The sequence below is a fragment of the Calidris pugnax genome, unplaced genomic scaffold (genome assembly GCF_001431845.1).
Source record: "Calidris pugnax isolate Ruff unplaced genomic scaffold, ASM143184v1 scaffold102, whole genome shotgun sequence".
NCBI lineage: Eukaryota > Metazoa > Chordata > Aves > Charadriiformes > Scolopacidae > Calidris > Calidris pugnax.
Window position 1 is genome coordinate 6,075,138 of NW_015090846.1, and position 21,057 is coordinate 6,096,194.

Genomic DNA, 21,057 nt, shown 5'->3' on the forward strand with positions numbered 1-21,057 from the left:
TGATGTTAACTGCAGCTATGTAGGATCATGGCTTACTTTGGTTAGTGAAGTTTGAGTGCATACTGTTGTCTCTAAGAAATACAGTACTTAAAAACAGTAAAAACTTCTTAGAATGCCTGTGCAGACAGAGCACTACTCTCTGTGCTGAGTCCTGCCTTCTGCACGGGGAGAAAACTCTTGCTGAAGTGGTTGAGTTACCTTAGAAATTAATGTACTAAATCAAAACATACCCCCTCCCCTCTGGACGTGAATATTCAGGGAGCATGGCACTGATAATGATGCTTTTTCTCTCTGCTGTCCATTGTCCCCCTTTTGTAGAGGCCCCAGACTTAAAACAGGAGGAGAGACTGCAAGAACTGGAGAGCTGCTCGGGGCTGGGCAGCACGTCCGATGACACGGACGTGAGGGAGGTCAGTTCTCGGCCCAGTACTCCAGGCCTCAGCGTCGTATCAGGTGTGTGTCAGGTGCCTCTGAAAACGTGCTGCAGGATTTTGCTTCCTTTTTCCCTGAAAGACTATTACAGATGCTTCTTTTGTTATGTGTAAGGTATTAGTGCAACATCTGAAGATATTCCTAATAAGATCGAGGATCTCAGGTCCGAATGTAGCTCTGACTTTGGGGGAAAGGATTCGGTCACAAGTCCTGACATGGATGAAACAGCCCACGGTAAGTTACTGTGGATGAACCATTGTTACTGAGGGCTGTTTTTTCAATGTCTGTCATGTTGTAGGTGGTTGTTGGTACAGTGCTAACTTTTTTTTTTCTGTATTTCAGGAGCCAGTCAGTTGACATCTCCTCCTTCTCAGACAGACTCTTTGCTTGCATTGTTTGACCCTCTGTCATCAAATGAGGGTGAGTTGTTAAGAATAAGCTTTTTTTAAAAAATAAGCATTTTCCATGCTTCTGTGTTAGTACCAGCTAATTTGGAAGAATCTTAAAGGAAATGTGTGTGGCTTCTTTTACGCTTCTGACCACAGGTGTATCAGCTGTGGTAAGGCCCAAAGTTCACTATGCAAGACCCTCTCACCCACCACCGGATCCACCGATCTTGGAAGGAGCGATGGGAGGTAATGAGGCCCGATTACCAAACTTTGGGTCTCATGCTTTAATTCCAACTGATTTAGAAGCATTCAAGCAGAGGCACTCTTACCCGGAGAGGTTAGTGCGCAGCAGGAGTTCAGATATAGTGTCATCAGTCCGGAGACCCATGAGTGACCCTGGGTGGAACAGGCGTCCTGGCAATGAGGAGAGGGAGCTGCCCATGTCAGGCACCAGCACTGGAGCAGCCGTTCTGGTGGCTGCATCTCAGTCATCCTCTTCGTCTCCCAGTAAGGACTCCTCTAGGGGAGAGGTAAGGCTTCTATTTATTGTTTTTTTTCTAGCATGGGCACATTAATTATGCATCTAATGCTGGTATTAAATGTGTTTCGCCAAGGAATTACAATGCAGCTTTGTTACCTTTTAAATGTTGGCCAATAATATTTTACAAGCTAAAGCTGCAGATGTTCAGAGAGGCTTAAATGAATCTGGGCTCTCTTAAATTTCCTGGATGAGGTTTACTTGATTTGGGGGGACTTCAGAAATAGATTTGTTGTAGTGTTGAAATTTAAAATGCTGCAGCATCCTGAAAAGTAATTTTCTTCAAAAAAGAAATAAGTGAAATCTAAGTTTCTTCATGTCTTTGGTTTTGCGTTTATAGGCTGCCCTCTTCAGAAGGGATATTTCTAGCTCAATCTGCTGTGGCTTTCTGTGCTCTTCTGTAGTTTGGTTTTTACAGTCACTGTAGCATAACTTGACATCGAGGAGAAATTTTGTCTTTACACTTGATGAGGTAAATGCTCAAATGTAGACTCTGCCCTTCTACAGATTGAAGAGCGAAAAGACAGTGATGATGAGAAGTCTGACAGAAACAAGCCCTGGTGGAGGAAACGTTTTGTGTCTGCTATGCCCAAAGGTAGGGTTGTGTCCACCTGGTGGTGGTACTTCAGGAAGACTGCACGCTGCCTTTATTACATCTTTAGTCTGCTTTATGGAAAGTTTTTACAGTTTCACTTTGAAAAGCCAACCAGACTGACACAGATTCGTTACAGAGTAATAGCAGTCCTATTAACATTGAGAAATAAAGCATACTTATTTATAAAATTGCAAGTGTTATAGTAAAGAGAGAGTTATTGAAATACCAAGTATGCAGCACCTGTAAAGAGGTGTGTAAGTTGAAAGGAATTTGTTAGACATTGTGGTACCTGAATCGTTCGGGAGCCTTGGAATCCTTGTGTGAGGCCAGTCGTTCGGTAGGTGTATGGTATTAACTTCACTGCAGCTTTGCTGAGAACTAGTATTAATTCTGTATGGATGGTGGTTGAAGGGTATTGATAATTTAGGATATCTCTTGTAACATGACATGAGTGGAAATTAGACTTTGGCTGTGTACAAAGTAAAGCTTGTTCAAGATAATATTTGGCTTTCGTGCTGTGAATAATCACAACTGGGGATGGAACGTGTGTAATATAATATATTCTTGCCTTTTTTTAAAACAAACTTTCAGTTAGAAAAGAACCAACATAATCCTTGCCATCTCTGTGTGACTTCAGATAATGTTATAGTATTTTAATACCACTTTTTTTGCTTTTCTGTTTCACAATATGCTCTTTTTGCATCTTCTTCCTGGACTTACTAGTGGGAGTGAGTCGCCAGAAAAGATTCTTGTCATTATGACCAATATTTGAGTTAGGACTATTTGCTAAACTAAGGTATAAATAAATATGTAAATAAAAAAGGGAAGCTACCTGGCTCCCTTGGCTAGTAATTGCCTGGGACGTGTTGTACCTGGAAGGCTCACAGTAGTGTGTCTGTTAATGTTACTGCATACGATGACAGTACGGTTCTGCTCCACCCTACAGATGGGCTTATGCTGTTATTGTAGTTTATTTGATGACAGACTTCTGCATTAGCCACTTTCTTAAAGTTTCTTCAGTCTGGCCATTATCTCAGAGTAGTCTTTGATAAGGTACCTTGTCTTTCAGCTCCTATTCCATTTAGAAAGAAAGAAAAACAAGAAAAAGACAAAGATGACATGGTGCCTGACAGATACGCAACACTTCAAGGTATGTGAATAATATCATCATAGCAATTTTCTCTCGTGACATGCCCTCTAGAGCTCCAGAGTGCCCACCAGGTATCTCTTGACAAAAAGGTTGTAGTTGTATGTTCATAACTGGCTTCCTGAATAAGAAAGTGGATAAAGACTTCTTGCTTTGAAGCCTGTTTTTAAACTGTCATGCTTCTGTCAGTACGTGTAGTACTGGATTCTCTGCTGAAGCCTTTGCTTTTTCTTTTTTTTTCTTCTCATTCTAAAAGCCCATGGCCTTACCATAGATGAGCTGTAGGGACAGCTGCAGACATGTGCCTGTAAAAATTACTTAAATGTTAAATTAAACACAATTGGAACCTGGGTGTTTAGTTTTCTGTTTGCCTAATCATTTCTAGAAGTCTTCAAATATACAAGAACCCTTTGTGTATACAGTAGAAATATGCTAAGGATCTGGCTTTATTTGTTCACTTTAATTGTTCTGGTTTGTTGGGGGTTTTTTCTACTTTTGCTTCAGACTTTATAAACATATTTGAATTGTGGCTACATGGAACACAACCAGCTATTTGTTTGATGTATCTGCAAACAGAGTCCAAATGTGTAGATCTGAGGTTTCAGGTTTGCTCTCAGCTGGCACAGCCCAAGGTTAACTCCTGTTGCTGTTCACGGTCCTTTCAGATGATCCCAGCCCCAGGCTCAGTGCTCAGGCCCAGGCTGCAGAGGACATTCTGGACAAATACAGGAATGCGATTAAACGCACCAGCCCCAGCGAAGGAGCCATAGTGAACTATGACGGTGCAGGTAAGAACCTGGCTTTTATAATCATCACCAACATATTTTCTCCTCCTTAAAGATAAAAACACTTCAGTATTTGAGACAAATGTTAGTACTGGCAGCTGAACAACGTTAAGCTCTAAACTGGGAATATTTTGTCAAATAATTTGGGGGACACTCCCTCGGAGACCGGGAATTAAATCAGTATTCCCAAGGACAGCTCTTTCCTATTGCCATTGAGGTGGTGGTTTGTTAATAGCACATCTCTTACCAGCTTTTTGTTTTGTTTTTCAAAGAATACTGAAAAAGTACATTGCCTTCCAAAACTGATGCAATTTCTTCTTAGTGATTTGTAGATTGTATATTTTTAATATATTTTTTCACTTATTCAGAACAAGTTGTCTTATTTGCTGTCTCCTCTACCTGTGACCTTAGAATAACAAGAAGAAAAATAGAGAATATTAGTCTGGTTTCTTCTTCTGACTCCTCTCTTAAAGAGTAATGGTTTTTTTCCTTTCCATAGAGGCTATTGGGGATGGTGAGAGTATGCATGACTCTCCACGCGACGAGGCTTTGCAAAACATGTCTGCAGATGATCTCCCAGACTCCGCAAGTCAAGTAGCACAGCCACAAAGTTCTGCTTTCTCCTATAGGTAAATGCATTTGCGGGTTTAATCTTATCCACAAAGTAGAATTAAAAGCTGAAGAACCGATATTCTGAAGTCTTGACAACACTGGTGTATTAAAATTATGTTAAATAAATTTTGGGTGGTATTTAAAAAAAAAGTAAAGACTGCTTACTGAACAGCAGACCTTGCAGCAGCTTTGTTAAGAAAATATTTTTCTTCCTTAAGGGATGCAAAGAAGAAATTGAGATTGGCTCTTTGTTCAGCAGATTCTGTGGCCTTCCCAATGTTGACACATTCAACAAGGAATGGTCTCCCAGATCACACAGACCCCGAAGGTAAATGTTCTTTATACAGATGGGTGTTTTGTTTTGTAGGTGTTGCTGCTTCTCCCCCATTTAAGGGCACTTGTACCACACCACTTGTGGGGACTTCTGTCTGGCACAGACACACAAGGCATAGGCTGCGTTTTGCTCCCCGGAATGTTTGCTTTCCCACTCCACAAACAAGCTGGCCAATTAAATCTGGTCCGATATTTTTGTAATGAAGTATCTCAGATAAAGTGCAGGCAGAGCCTGAAGCTGTAGAATAGGCTCCCAAAATACACATACTGTTGGGAATTGTGCTACAGAACTGACAGAGAAACTTGAGTGATTTACTGGGTCTTTCCACTGACGTAGTGTATATGTCTTGAGTTTGTATCCCTCCATCCACCCTAGTTTTATTTGTAGACAGGTGAATTTGTCACCTTATCTGGTCCTCTTCATGTTGCAGAATAGTTTTAAATACTAAATAAGATAGTGATATCAAAACTTACTCCTTGATGTCTGGAAAATTCAAAAAGACATTTATTGCCTAATGTACAGAAGTTTTGTTTTAAACTGTTATGTGTTTCCCACATTCTAAAAGTTCTATTTTCATCGTGCCTCCATTTCTTTTCCTTAATAACTTTCCTTTTTCTTTATTAGATAATGAAATTGTGTGCTTCTTGAAAGTTCAGCTCGCCGAAGCTATTAACCTCCAAGACAAGAACTTGATGGCCCAGCTGCAAGAGACGATGCGATGTGTGAGCCGCTTTGATAACAGGACCTGTCGGAAGCTGCTGGCATCTATTGCAGAGGACTACAGGTACTTTGTTCTGTGTCTTATTATTAATGGGTTTCCAAATGTGCATATTTATTCACTAGCAGGTGGGGGAGATTCCTTTTGGTTTAAACTGTACTTTACCAGATCAGGTTATTACATCTCTGCTTTACCACAAAAGTTGTCTCACTTATCTGGGAATGGCTTAAAAAACCTTGGACCTTAAGTCAGTCCAGATAGTAGTAAACTCAGGTTAATCAATTTGTGGCTCATGTTCAGCTCTAACACAGGAGAGATGCTGTTTGGAATTTGCTTTGGTCTTGCATTCTGGAGGCTGCGAGGGCAGTGAATTCAGTCAGAAAAATCTGTGTAACATGGAACTCCCTAATCCTGGTGTTATCTTTGTTTTAAAAACAACAGGTTGAAGATTCCTCTTGCATTACAACTTAACCCTTTATAAAGCTATTACCCTCTATCTTTATTATGAATCTGATGTAGATCACTCTTTATTTTAGGAAAAGGGCTCCGTATATCGCTTATTTAACTCGCTGTCGCCAAGGCCTGCAAACAACACAAGCACACTTGGAGAGGCTGCTGCAAAGAGTTCTGCGAGATAAAGAAGTGGCCAACAGATACTTCACTACAGTCTGTGTGAGGCTACTGCTAGAGAGCAAAGAAAAGAAAATAAGGGAGTTTATCCAAGGTAAGATTAATGCAGGCAGTGCAATGTTTATATTCCTTTACTCCATATTTACATGCTGGCTCAGGTTAATGTTCTAAAATATAACTTCTGACCTGAGGAGCTGATTCCTAAAATGGTTTTCATTTCAACTGGTGAATGGCTCAGACAGACAGATACTGGGGCTTAACAGTATGTGGTGGCAGCTAGGCCATGGTAACGGGCTGCATTTTTCATAGGCTAAGAGAATGAAGGTGATTTCATCTCACTTGGCCTAAAACGTGATGCTAAATCATATTATTTGCTCCATGGAAGAAGCATGAATACTACTCGTTATTTTACATCTACTGATAAATGATAAATTAAGTTGCAGCATTCAGTCCTCAGCACAGAATCTGTGGTTGTGCCTTGGAACATATGAGGAATAGTAGTAGTATGAATGAAATGAATCAAAGACTCAAAAATACTTTAGTGTAAGGAATATCAGCACCAGGAAGACAACTCTCTCAAAACAGAATCACTTAAAACAAACTATTTCTGTGTTCTCTGTGCACGTGCCTGACTTAAGGAAGTACATAAGAAGTTTGAACTCAGTTCTTGCTCCTGAAGCACATGGTGCTGCACATGAAATGTGCCTGAATAGGCTGGAATTAACACGAGAACTTACATCTACTGGGATTAAAGTTCTGGTAATAAGATTCAGTGACCCAGGAAAGAGTTAAAGCCCTTTCACTGGACAGAAAGGAGCCAGCTATTTCTGGATGATCTAAAAGAGAACTTGGCAACCGTGGCATTTGGGCTGCTGGCAGATGTGAGTGGCAGTTGTCTTCTGCTGCAGAGTGTTATAAATATGGAGCTGAGGAACGGCCAGTGATTTGGTCGTGCTGCAGTAACTTGGCTGCATCACTCATTCTGTGTTCTGTAGATAAATGTGAATGTTACAACTATGCATACTCAATAGAGGTAGGGGTAGGAAATGATGCACATGGGCTTTCTTGATATTTTCCCCCATTCCCCTGCTTTTCAGCATCTGATAACTTTGTGTGTGCTGGTTCCTACCAGTGTTCTGGGAATTGTGCTGGGGGTTATCTCTGGGGGTGGCTGGAGAGAAGGCATAAGAACTGGTACTGCACAGGAAGTGATTAACACAGGATCAAGTAGAGTATTTTGACCAGATGCTTTGCTAAGTGTGTTCTTTATGCTTTTGCTTTAATTCCTCCATTTATTTCAAGTGTTCCTGCTTGTATTTCCTTTACTGGGGCGTGGGCAAAACAGAGCCTCAGTGCTGCCTGGCAAAGAATCTGAAGTATGTTTGGGGCTCTTCTTTCTGGAAAAAAGCTATCAGAAGTAATGTTTTTTACTTAACCGGATGTTCTCTCTCTCTTCTTACTTTTTCTCAGATTTCCAGAAACTCACAGCAGCAGATGATAAAACAGCCCAAGTTGAGGATTTTCTGCAGTTCTTGTACGGGGCTATGGCTCAGGACGCCATATGGCAGAACGCCAGTGAGGAACAGCTCCAGGATGCACAATTAGCTATAGAGCGCAGCGTCATGAATCGGATTTTCAAACTTGCATTCTACCCTAATCAGGATGGAGATATTTTGCGTGACCAGTAAGTTAATGTACTTTGAAGTTCCCGGTTTCTCTTTGGCAGTTGGTGCAAACGGAAGCTGTGCAGTCTTCGTGTGACAGGCTGGACTCGAGTCAGCCATGCCATGCAAACTCAGATTTTTCTTTAAGAACTTTTATAAAAGAACAAGGAAGTGCTTTAGCATCATGTGCAGAAGTTTGTGTTTGCATCAAACTGCTAGAACAGAATAAAACTGTAAATGTGATGACTTGGGACACAGACTCACAGCTCTGCAAGTGTGTTTGTCGAGAGAACAGCCAAAGTCTGCTTCGGGACTCACTACTAGTTTCTCGTGCATTTGGAGTTTTGGGTTTTTGTGTTTTAGAACATACAGTTTGAGTGCCCTGCTGGCTGTGTGGTTGTACTCAATTGTATGGCAAAATCCTTTGCGTCTTACTGACCAGTGTCCATTGGCTGAGGGTCTGTCATGACTACATGCATTCCTGAAGATCTCTCTTGTACTATCAACCTTGAAGCTCGGGATGACCCCCAGGACACTGCTGGCTCCTGCTTCCTTCTCACTCTTGTTTATTTGTGTTTGTTTGCAGGGTCCTTCACGAGCACATACAGAGGTTATCTAAAGTGGTGACTGCAAACCACAAAGCACTTCAGATACCTGAGGTAACAACTGCTCCTTCCCTTCATTTCCTTACGTGTCGGGGTGCTTGGGTTTGATTGTGTTTGGGATGGGGAGAGGGTGGTTGTGTTTTGCACTTGGAAACATTGCTTTTCTGTCTGTGACAGCTGAAATATCCTGCAGGAAAAACACGCTATACCCGTGTTTTGTTGTCTTCCACTAACTGATCCTTCCAAATACATTATTTTTTTTCTGATTTTGACACCTCTGTTCGCATAGTAAGATTTAAGAGCTAATACTACACTGCACTAAAATGCAGTAACTTCCTGCTAATTTGCTTCAAAAGTCAAGATTTGAATCCTTTGTGCTTCTGATGTGATTTGTATGCTATGGCTGTGGGTTACAGCTATCAAGTTAACTTTCAGAACTGGCCAGAACTAATGGAACCTTTCCACATCTGTGAATTTGCCCAGTGCTTTTGCTTTTCTGGTGGTTAACAGGATAACTAAGGGCAGGCTGTTAGGTTTAAGTCTGTCAGAGGCTGGATGTTTGCAGCCTTTCTAGTTCTCAGTTCAGTATTTGAACCACATTGCTCGAAATGGTGAGTGTTTATAAAGCTGCTGATGTGGGAGATGGAGACCTAGAGCTCTGCCTGCCTTTGAAGCCGTGTGCTGGAGGAGTCAGGAGGAAGCACAGGGTAATTATATTAGTTGCACACAGAGTGCTGGCTCCTTGTAGCTTTTTATTATAACACAGCAGGGAACCACCTTCATCGTGAGTGTAATGTAACCATCTTGACTTAAAGCTTCCCGTTTCTCCAGGGCCTTGCTCCTGCCTGCAAGTCTCTGGTCCTTCAGACGCGCTGTGGCGCACAGCAGTAGCTTGGACAAACAAGAACTGGCAGTGTTGTGTTTTTTTTTTCCTAGGTATATCTCCGGGAGGCACCATGGCCATCTGCACAGTCTGAAATCCGCACAATAAGCGCTTACAAAACCCCTCGAGACAAGGTACAGTGTATCCTGCGAATGTGTTCAACCATCATGAACCTGCTTAGTCTGGCAAACGAAGATTCAGTACCTGGGGCAGACGATTTCGTTCCTGTTCTGGTCTTTGTCCTCATAAAGGTGAGTTCTTTTGGAAAGATCGCAAACCCCAGCTAGTTTTTGTAATAAACAAGCACATTTTAGGAAGAAAACAATATATTTGGGTAACTGGGAGCATGCTAAACTCAAACCCAGATCTAATTCAGCAGGCTCAAATAGAAGCATCAGAAATGTGGTCACAGTTACGGGTTTTGAATCCACAAACTTTGCATTTGGAGCCAAGGAACCGGGTGCAGGTGTGGTGTGGGAAGGGGGGTCTGTCCGAGGTGTGTCCTCTCACCTCTGACATCTGCGCCTGCTTAGCGACGTCCTCTGCCAGGACCAAGATCTACATGAGGGCTGACCTGAACTGTGTCACTGCCCTTTCTTGACACAGGGGTGTTTGGAGAATGGTTTGTCTTGTGTGAGATGCTGAAACAACAGGATTTTGTACGTGTTGAGACCCTTGATGACTTTTATAAATTCTGCCAGGGTAACCCCTCTGTTTGTTGGCCTGTTTGTCATTTTTCCTTGTTGGAAAAAATGCTCCATTCATCGAGTCTGATGCCTTCTGAGTGTGTGAAATGGGGCTGGCCTGGACAAACAGTCCCCACCCTGCAGACAGGTGACACAGTTGTGTGTTACAGGTGTGAGGGGGTCACGGCGCAGATGGAATGGTATTTCTGCTCTCTCTTGTAACGTTTTCTGTTGAGCTTTGCAAACAAGCTGTGAGTATCTCTTTCTTCTCCACCCCTCAGGCCAACCCGCCTTGCCTGCTGTCCACCGTGCAGTACATCAGCAGTTTCTATGCCAACTGCCTGTCCGGGGAGGAGTCGTACTGGTGGATGCAGTTCACGGCAGCCGTTGAATTCATTAAAACTATTGACGATCGCAAGTAACGCAAACAGCACACGAAGGGGCAGACTGTTAGTGGAGGAAGAGTATATAAGAATGTACAACAGCTGCGAAAGCTGAAGAAGAGACTTTCCTTGTAAAATACTGTACAGAATTGATGCATTTTAAAACACACCTTTACTAATCGAATTAATTTAACGGATTTTCCTCTTCTCTTTTGGTTGCGTTTTTCTCCCCTACAGATACTGGCACTGCAAAAGGGACCACAGTTTTCAGGTATTTTGGAAGCTCAAAACACGCAGAAAATTCTTCATGCTCTTTGCACCACCCCTCTTCTGAATTCTTACTCACGGGAATAATTCACTTCATTTAATTTCTAGTAGAAAACTCAAAACAAGAAGAATCAGGGCAACCACTTAGTATACTTTCTAGCTTAATACACCTTTTATTAATAAAACACCAGCCACACAGGAAGTTTGTAGTAGCTGACATTAGTTATCAATTATATTTCACCTAAATTTAAAACCTGAGAGGACAGTGTAAATATTATATAACTATATTTAATGCGTTGCAATTATCTTTGGACTCATTATCCTTTGAATAAACAAGCAAAAGCCTCTCTGACCTCTAACAGGTTGTGACATACTGTGTTTTGGTAATGAAAAGACTTCCTCGAAAGGCTAAGATTAAAAAGGGCAAACTGAACTATTTATTAAAATGTAATTAAGATTACTGAAATTTCTAAAACTGGAATTTATAATAGACAGGGCTTATTAGATAGCTAACACTTTTTGGCTAGGGCATTATAGGGTGTTATAAAGGTTTGGGTATATAGAGGAGAGGGACTGTAAGTTACAATAGATAAGTCTAATATAAAAAAGGAGAAATAAAATACCTTACTGTAATATTTTTTCTGAAATATTGTGTATACTGTACAAACCCCAAACAGAGATCCTTAACAGAACCTTGGACTGTAATATATATTTTGATTAGTGACATTAAATACATATGCCAGGGGTTTCAGTGAATGTTTTTACTAAATGTTCTTCGTGTTGTCTGCTATGCAGCAGTGCAAGTTTTACTGTTCATATAAAATATTTTAAAATATAACACTGTTCTTTATGAAACATATCATGACATCAGTTCAGGGTGTTTTATAGATTTCTCACCCCACCTTCCCCTTAAACTGACAATTATCAATTTACAGAAATTTTTATGCACACCACCCCGTGGATTTTTCATGAGTGGAATGGTCTGAGGGCCGGCCGGTGGTTGTTGTCTGTATATAAGCACTTGCTGTTCTTTTTAGCCAGAATTACGGTGAAAGAAGACAGCGAGCATTTAACTTTTTCATGTCAGTATTATTTCTTGCTCTTCCCAGAGTGTTCATTGCACTTCTGACAGAGGGATGTGTTAAGGTTTGGTGTCTGTGAGTAGTAAAGCAAACAAAGTCTTTTTCTCATTCTTTTCAAAATATGATTTTCTTTTTGTGTGTGTGTGCATTTTGATAATTAAAACCTGTAAGCAACTAGTACTTGGGGAAAATCATTTGGTTAATGGAAATTAGAGCAATTTATGTGAAGTATCAAGTGCTTGATTTGGCTGTGCTACTTTTCAAGGCATAATTAAAGAAACTTACTTTCTAGGACTCTAACCTGTAACTCAGTATAGCGTTTTTGCCAAACTAATCCCAGGTGAGAGGGTGGGATGGTAACTTTTGTCTTGTATTTATAGTCTTTCTCCTCTATTAGAGACTTGATTGTGTGGAGGAGCAATACTCAGTAGAAACAGAATTCTCCTGATCTGCCTTACTGTGGTGACTCGCTCTGTGTAGCATTGCAATATCCTCGTTCTTTAGCCTTGATGGGTTTTTGGTGCTGAACACGTAACTTCATATTGCAAGCACAGCCCTGACCAATAACACTCAGCAGCGAAGCACAAATATGCCCTTGAAGATATGGCCAGATCATGTCTAAAAGCAATATAAATTTATTTCTATTGAAGTGTCCTGTAATATTTAATTATTACTTGAATATCTGAGATGTTAAGACCGATCTATGAACGTTCTTTTCATCCTGCAGTGTGGGTTTTAGTCGAGGAGAGTATTGGTACAACCCTTAAAGAAGGCACAAAGACACTGAAGTGGGTGATGACCCTGCGGTCCCTTCTGGGTTTGCAGGATTTGATCAGCACCATCAGGTCTTTCAGACCTGCTCTCCTTCAAGGGGCAAGAACCATTTCCTTCGCAATTTTTATCATTTTGTTTTTCTGCGTAGAAAAATACTTCAAAGAACTGGAGTCTTTTTTTCTTTAATTGTTACGTTGCTATTTTAAAACCAGTGAGTGTTTCAGTGAGCCCCAGATGAGCTGAGAGTCTTCATAGCAAGATGGTCCTTTGCTTCTTTTTTCCAACCTCCTCTGAAAGCCCTTTAGAGAGTCTGGGTAAGTGTAGTTAGAGAATTAGACTTTCCAAAGAATTAAAAACCTCCCTGTGATGTCCTCTTACTATTTTTCCCTGGTGTCCTGTAACGTTTTGTTTTAAAATGGTAGATTACATGTGTAGGAAGTGATGTTGTTAGATTTCAGTGTGCAATAGTAAAGGTGGAAAGACAGCGCGTAAAGGACCAAAAGTGACAGAACTGTTGCCAAAAGGTGCCAGCCCACCATGTACCTGTTGCTGTAAACTTGGTGCTTTCTGTTAATTAAACCACTTCAACCGCCGAGGGATGAGTGGAAGGTTTTGGGGAAGTGGGGGGAGGCCAATAGTACCAGGTTGCAGTTGGGGGCTTGGGGCTGGGTGTTGGCTACTGGAGGAGCTGCCACACGAGCCCAGGGCCCGGCCGTGCCTGCTGGTGTGACACAAGTGCTGTGTTCCTTTGTGGGTCGAGGAGTGAAAGGGAAGGGCTGGTTTTTTCATCCCTAAGAGATGCATTTTTGCTCCTAACCCTAAATGAGATTTCTCTGTAGAGTCTTTTTAAATCCTTTTTAAGGAGAATCGGAACATGTATGGCCTATTAAGTATTTGAGTTTAAAAGTTTTTGTTTGGAAGACCTTATACTACCAAATGCTGAATGTAACTGCCATAAATTTCAGGAAAAAAAGCCACGAACATGCCCCTGTTTCCTGTCGGTGAGTTTCTGGTGAGCGCAGTGTTGGTTTGTACCGTTTGAAACCCTTCGTCTTCTGTTTAAGCCCAATTTCTTGCTGAAGCCCGAGCTCTCCCTGCTGCCTCGGTGCCAGGAGGGGGTGAGGGCTGAGAGGTGGCAACCTGTTCTGCAGCGAAGCTTTGGGCAAGTGAAACCTGTGTTTGGCACGAGTGTCACTTGTGTGGCCCTGCTGTGGCACAGCCCCTGCCTCCTCCGGCTGGCGGCGAGACCGGGGGAGCCGGGGCAGCAGAAAAGCAGGGGAGGGGGAAAAAATCTCTTACGTGGGTAAGAGCTGGTGACTTGGTTGAGCCTGTACTACTTGAGAATTAATCTCTGCTGAGTTAGTAATGTGTGTGTGTTCTGTACCTTCTTTTTTTTTTTGTTGTTGTTGTTTTGTTTTTAATCGTGCTTTCCCTCTATTTAAAAAGCTTTGTACTGCCTCTCCTCTTGGAAACTGGGTAAAAGCCTTTACGGATCTCAATTAACGAGCTCGCACAATCTTGTATGCAGGAAAAAAAAAACCCACCTTGTGTCTCTTCTTAACGCGATTATTGATGTATTATTCTGTAAAAAAAAAAAAAAAAAACAAACAAACAAAAAAATAATAATAACAAAAACCAAGAATTAAAAAGGGAGAGCAGTTTAACCGCCTTGGCTTTCATGTTTTCCTGCCTTGTCCCAGGGCCACCAAGTTGTCCCCTTCAGTGGCCGCCGTGTTATTGACCTTGATTCTCTCTCATTTGCATCCAGCATTTTTCATCCTCTGGAAATATGGTGTTTGGGGACCTTTCCATCATTAAGTGGATTTACAGCAATTTCCTTATGTGTTTTCTCCAAGGGATTCTGTTATGAGAGGCACATTAAATCTCCATTAATACCTCATTATCCGACTGATAAGATTACCATGATAATGAGGCAGAAATTCTAATTGTTTCACTTCTTATTGTGCCTTTCATTAAATCATATACCTGGGAAGTTGCTGTCGGAGAGGGGAGCTTCTCGGGAGGTGAGCCTGGCCCCCTGCACCCTGGTTGTGTCCCCCGGTGCTCCAGGGATGCCAGGGTGTGATGGCTTCTCCTCTCCTCCATGGTCGTGCCACCAGGTGGGCTTCCAGGGCCTTTGGAAATGGTGCTGGGGAGCATATTTTTGGGGAGAGGGTGTTTTGTGGTGGTTTTACACAGCCGCTGGCTCCTGAGGGTGTTTAAGCGCAGGGGTGTGCAGCCTCCTTTGGAGCTGTTACAGCCCATCAGGTCAATGATCCATGAACTAAAAAGTCTCTAAGCAGGAGCAATTATTGTCTATCATGTGTCAAAGGCACCCGTATTGACCCCGATAGATGGAGCCATTATGGCCTGTTGAGTCAACGATCCATGAACGGGGAGTCCCTGGGAGCAGAGGTCCCGACACGCCACACGGCACCAACACGGCTGCCCTGTCCCTTACTGAGGGGACAGATTTGGGATATGGGGACACTGTCCTGTCCCCATCACCCTGTGGGCGCCGTGGGCAGCCTGGAGCCAGCGCCCCAAGGTTCCTCAGGGGATGGGTCTGCATCCACAGCAGCCCCCCAGCTCCTGCTCCCCCAGCACGGCCTGGGCTCTGGCTCCGGGGGGGGGATACATGTATTTGGGGCCGTGCTGGTCACACGCTGCTGGTGAGAAGAGCCCCTGCCTTGTCCTGGCTGGGATCCCGTGGCCGACCTCACTGGGAAACGCTGTGGAGGCCCTGCTTGGCACTGGATCCGGCTCCAGATCCGCCTCCTCACTGCGGGGCCGAGCTGTCCCTGCAGCAGAGCCCAGGCTGGATGGCACCTCTTGCCCCACAGGGCAGGGGGTCACCAGGACAAGGATGTTGGTCCCCTCCTTTGGGCCCAGCCGTGGCGCAGGCAGCTCTGTGCTGCCCTCAGAGGAGATGGAGCCGGGGCCCGGGCTCCTCCTGACCGGATCTGCAGCAGAGAATAGCGTTATCCTGCACAAGTGGACTTCGTTAGGCTCCTCCTGCGCTAACGAGGCGATGTCTCCATAGTAACTGGCACATTTGGAGGGCAGGAGGCGCAGGGGGACGGGAGACAAAGCCTGTGCGGGAGCGGTGGGCAGAGCCGGCAGCGCAGCCTGTGGTGACCCCTGGCACATGGCGAAACCTCCTCAGCCCCACGGTGCCCGTGCAGTGCCCAGGCTGGGCCCACTCTGCTGCTCTGCCAGGAGCCGGCTATGGCCCACCATGGCAGTGACCCCGGTGCTCGCCCGGCCAAGGGTGGCCATGGGTCCGGGCCGTGGTGGCCACGCGGTTCAGTGCCCTGGCAGCACCTGGGCCAGGCGGGTGCGTTGCGGGCGGTGGGTGCCCTGCCCTGCCCACTGCTGCCCACCACCGCCAGCCCCGCCGGCACCGCAGCCACTTAACCACAGCGCCAGCAGAGTCGTTGGGCTGGGGTTAATCAACATTCATTCATGTTTCCAAGTGTAAATTGAGCATTTGTTTAATTATGTGTAAGTAGCAATACATTCTGGCCATTATCTAAATCACTATTTTATTTCCTGGATGTGGTTTCATAATGCTGGGTTTGTGCTCCAGCCTCTGCATCATTAACAGAGAAGAGTTAATGAATATAAAAGCGTAAAGGCTAATTACACTTTAATTTACAATCATGGTCTCATTTTGGGACCACATGAAATCTGTTTTGAAAACAATTAAAAAAAAAAAAAAAGCCCAGTGAAGGTCTGGTGAGTAGAAGGGGTTTGGCATGAAGCGCATGGTGCTGGTGGCCGCCAGGCTGGTCACAGCGTGGCCACGCGGTGCTGGTGGGGCCGGGGCCGCCCGCAGCGCCCGGGAGGCCGGCGGGTCCCTCGCTGTCCCCGTGGGGTAGCGCGGCTGGTGGCGGGACCCCGGTGGGGCCGGTGCTGCTGCGGTGCTGGTGCTGAGGGATGTAAATTGGAGCCTGAGCAGAGAGCACAGTTCACCTGAAGGAGACAAAGATTTATTGGGCTGCAGATGTTGGAAGCAAAATTCAGCAAGAGTGCTGACTCCAGCACTTTGCCATATTTACAATTCCTGGGGATCTAATGGCGTGCTTTCCAGCCAGCGGGGCTTGGCGGCAGCAGGGACCAGTGCCCGGTCGTTACGGGGGGACGGTATCTGAAATCCAAGCTCGTGACAGGAGAGGTGATGGTGAGCAGTGTGACTCCATTTCTGCCGTGCTGTCTGCGGGGGGATCGCTCCGAGCAGTGGAGATTTGATAACCTCGTGTGCGTGTTCGGTGTGGGGTGTTTGGTGTGGGGTGTTTGGTGTGGTGGCAGCTCCCTGCGGGCTGTGGGGCAGCAGAGCCCCAGGATGTGTCCCCTAGTGCCAGCAGCTGCCCATGGCAGAGACCACGGCTTCTTCCAAGGACCTCCCCGAGGCTCTGGGGACTCCTCCTCTGCAGGGCACACGTGTGTGCTCCTTGGCTTGCAATGGGCAGATCTCTGGTTGTTTCCTTTATTGTTCCGATTCCCTCAAAAATGAAATAAAAGCCGAGCGCTGACTGCAGGAGGGAGCGGTGGCCTCGGAGCAAGAGGCTCATTCTCTCGGCCGGGCTGGCTGCCTGCAGCCGGCAGAGGAAATAAATCTCCCTGAGAAAACCACTTTGCTCACACAATTTCAATCCAGCAGGGCATAGTGGTATCACTCACTTCTTGTTTTATTTAGCTGATAATCTTTTATTGGGCCAGTCGAGCCCTGTGGAAGCGCAATGCCTTCACGGGGCTGCCACGGGTGCTGGTGGCCGGGAGCTGGCCGGGGGGGCAGCGGTGCCCGATGGTGGCTCCTCTGCTGGGGGCTCAGCTCGGGCAGTGCCACAGCCGTGCGGGGATGTGTCCCCTGGGCACGTGGATCCCCCCAGCTGCTGCCCTGCAGAAGCACCACAGACCCCGCCGTTTGTCTCCCCCTGCCCATGGTGGAGGACAGGATGTGTCCTTCTGCTGGCCAGGTGTCTCTGAAGGTGGCTCAAGGCCATCTGCTCAGCGGGATTTAGAGGACTCAGCACTCGTGGTGGCCCCAGGAGCTCTGCAAATGCTTCTCCCAGTGATGGATGTGCTGAGCCCGGGACAGGGGAGGCTCCTCCACCAGCAGGTACTGTCACCGGGCACCCGCTCGCCCTCCCCAGGGACACGCCTGCTGGGGCTCTGCTGTCCCACCAGCTCCCAGTGGAGTCCACGTGCCCAGTGGTGCGAGCGCATCCCGCTCCGCTGCAGGCACCTGGGGGCACCTCATCTTCCCGCCCCCCTTCCTGGGCTAATGCAAGTGCTGTGCCACAGCCGAAACCTCGCGCGTCCCTCGGACAGGTTTGTCATCTGGCGTGTCACCAAGTGGCAAGGCCGTGTCACTAATGAACAAATCCAGCGGGCCGAGTGCCTGCAGTCGCTAATTGAAAGCGTTCACAATTGGGAATTAATGTGGGTTAGGCGCACTCCCTGAACTAATAAAGGTTTGCCTTTCAAAAATCCACGTTTGCTAACGGTGGCAGAGACCAGCCGTGGTGCCCTGCCCTGGGCCGGGGGGTGGTCGGTGGCACCAGGGCTTCTGCTCTGTCCCTGGAGCTGCATCCCCAGTTTAGGGTGACCGTGTCCTTGCGGCTCCTCCCATGGCAGCCCGATGGCTTGGGCTGTGCTGCTGTGGCACCATCCACGAGGCGCTGCATCGGCACATGCCATGCTCTCCATCGTGGTGGGGGCTGTGGGGTGGGTGACCAAGCCCCCTTGTTGCACCCCTGCGGGACCACAGGGACCTGCTGTGGCACAAGCAGCCGAGGTTTGGCTGAGGCCGACCCACAGGTGTTGGCAACGCCCCGGGGCAACCCCTCACAGCCCCCCCTTGTCAGCGTTCACACCTCCCTGCTAATCCTTGTCATCCCAAATCTTATCAGCACTGATTTCATATTTACTTCCAGATCGTGGATGAAAATGTTGAACATCATCATTTGATGATGATTCCCCATTGACAACTACTTTTTGAGATCTGTCAGTCAGCCAAGTCTTAATCCTTTTAATGTGTGCTCTATTGATATTATATAGAGCTAATTTTTTAATCAAAACGTCATGTACTATTAAATCAAATGCCTAACAGAAGCTTAAGTATATCACAGCTTCTCGGTTACTTTTATTAGTTAAACTTTTAAATTAAAAGAATGTAACCAAATTTTTTGACAAGCCCTGTTTTCCATAAAACTGTGCTACCTGCACCGATTACAGCCCCACTCGCTGCTGTTTCAGCTCCTCCACTGCAGCCTCTGGATGGACACTGGCTGGAGGGGTGAGCCATGGCCAGCAGGGCTGGACGTGCCGGGGAACGGCTGGGGTTCCAGGGAACCATTGTGGTGCCAGGTAATGGCTGGGGTTCCAGGGAACCGTTGTGGTGCCAGGGAATGGCTGGGGTTCCAGGGAATGGTTGTGGTGTCAGGGAACGGTTGTGGTGTCAGGGAATGGTTTTGGTGCCAGGAAACAGTTGGGTGCTGGGGTGGCCGTGACACGGAACTGCTGCCAAGGGTGGAAGAGCCGAGTCGGGGCCACTTCATGGTTAACGTCTTGGTGGAGAAATGGGAATTTTCCTCCTGTGCTGGATGCAGCCTCTGACCTGAAAACCACCGCCCCAGCCTCCCCGGATGCAGAGCAAGAGCAGGCGTGCAAATGTGATATGACAGCCCAAGACACACCAATATGGTTACCAGCTGTCCGGCCGCCACTGGGCTGTACTGGTTGGGAAGGCGATGCCCCAGTCGCAGATGCATTTCAGGGGGAGGAGGGAGGGCTGGGGCAGGGCTGGGCGCAGGCACATACGTGCAGGCAGGCACACGCTGCCCTGTCACTGGGACCTGTCCCACCGCTCCTCAAAGGGGGACAAACCCGTCCAAGTCCCACCAGCATCACCCTGCCCTGTGCCACCGCAGCCGGGCTTTGAGGAGCCCTGCCCAGAGCCAGCTGAGCCGGGGCTGCGGTGGCCCTGGCAAGTCCCCCCCTTGCCCAGGGAGCCCCTGGCTGCCACCCTGGTGGGATCCTGCACCGGTCCCTTCTGCGTGAGGCGACTTCACCAGTCCTCTCCCCTCCAGATCAAGCAACTCTTTGTAAATCTAAATTAATAAGGTTGCACGGCTATAGACACAGGAACACGCGCTGTATCTTGTCTTTGTCGATCAATGCATTATATCATCCCATAAAACTGATTAAAAAGCAGAGCAGTTCATCTCACCAGGTTCCATGTCTTAACATTATAAATTTCATATTATGGTTAATGATTGTCAGTGCAGACGGAGAACACGCAAGCTGATCAGTATTGTAGTTTATAATTAATTATTGGAGTGTTGCTGCAGAGGACACTGAGGAGGGGGTGGCTGCTGATTAGCAATTTATTATCTCTAAAATGCCAAAGAGCAACATGGCAGAGGAGTTTGTGTGTCTGACACTGCCCGTGCTGGGGTGTCAGTGCCAGCAGAGGGGTCCTGGCTCAGACATGGAGCGCCAGCGGGACCTGTCACTGCCACTGGCTCCACGCACGTGTCCCCAGTGTGTCTGCTTTTTACATACTGGGCATCACATCATGGTATGTATGGAATGTCCCTTTGCTTGGGTGGGGTCAGCCCTCCCAGCTGTGTCTCCTCCCAAGTTTTTGTGCACACCCAGCCCGCTAAATCACAGAATCACAGAATGGTGGGGGTTGGCAAGGAGCTCTGGAGACCATCCAGTCCAACCCCCAGCCAGAGCAGGGTCACCCAGAGCAGTTGGACAGGGTCGTATCCGGGTGGGGTTTCAATGACTCCAGAGAAGGAGACTCCACCACCTCTCTGGGCAGCTTCTTCCAGGGCTCTGCCACCCTCACAGGAAAGAAGTTCCTCCTCATGTTGAGACGGAACTTTCTGTATCCAGCTTGTGCCTGTTTCCCCTTGTTCTGTCTCCAGGCAGCACTGAGAAGGAGCCTGGCCCCATCCTCTTGCCACCTGCCCATTGGATGTTGCTCAGCATCCATGAGATCCCCGCTCAGTCTGCGCTGCTCCAGCATGAACACTGCCTGGCGTGAGGAGCAGGAAAGGCCTCCAGAGCTCAGCAACAACCGAGAACACCGGTGCCAGCGTCACCCTCATCCCAAACCACAGCACAGCTGCCGGTAAGAGAGTCAACTCCGTCCCTGCTGAGATGGTGACAGTGGGACAACACACCAGAAATTAGCACAGAGTGGGAATTGGTGTAGAGAGAGCAGGAGAAAATAATAATAGTAATAATAATAATAATAATAATAATAATAATAACAACCAGCACTTCACCTAAGCCCTTGGGAGTGGGTGCAGAGCCCCAGCCGGGTGGGCAATGCCACAATCGTGGCCATTCCAACACCCTTCCCGCTCCCCAAGCCCTGGGGAGCTCCCGTTCTCCCTATTTTCAGCTGCATCCACCCCCACCCCCCCCCATCCTGCCCCGGGCATTTCGGGCGCCCTGTTGTCTGTAGGGAAGTTGCGATGAACAGATGTCTCTGCCCCAGCTCTGGACACGGGGA

General features: G+C 46.5%; 1 protein-coding gene across 3 annotated transcripts in view; it reads left to right on the plus strand.

Annotated features, from left to right (window-relative positions):
• The window catches only part of GAPVD1 (GTPase activating protein and VPS9 domains 1), a 29,718-nt gene extending 18,780 nt beyond the window's left edge, over window positions 1-10,938 (plus strand). For all 3 annotated transcript variants that reach the window (XM_014942799.1, XM_014942800.1, XM_014942801.1), the window contains 15 exons: window positions 319-453; window positions 547-666; window positions 775-852; window positions 978-1,351; window positions 1,867-1,954; window positions 3,024-3,104; window positions 3,767-3,889; window positions 4,386-4,515; window positions 4,717-4,826; window positions 5,457-5,616; window positions 6,087-6,274; window positions 7,651-7,864; window positions 8,431-8,503; window positions 9,386-9,583; window positions 10,300-10,938. In XM_014942799.1, the coding sequence (XP_014798285.1) occupies window positions 319-453; window positions 547-666; window positions 775-852; window positions 978-1,351; window positions 1,867-1,954; window positions 3,024-3,104; window positions 3,767-3,889; window positions 4,386-4,515; window positions 4,717-4,826; window positions 5,457-5,616; window positions 6,087-6,274; window positions 7,651-7,864; window positions 8,431-8,503; window positions 9,386-9,583; window positions 10,300-10,440 (2,213 nt within the window). In that variant the 3' untranslated portion in view covers window positions 10,441-10,938. The remainder of the gene's footprint in view (window positions 1-318; window positions 454-546; window positions 667-774; window positions 853-977; window positions 1,352-1,866; window positions 1,955-3,023; window positions 3,105-3,766; window positions 3,890-4,385; window positions 4,516-4,716; window positions 4,827-5,456; window positions 5,617-6,086; window positions 6,275-7,650; window positions 7,865-8,430; window positions 8,504-9,385; window positions 9,584-10,299) is intronic.
• Window positions 10,939-21,057: the final 10,119 nt, after the last annotated feature.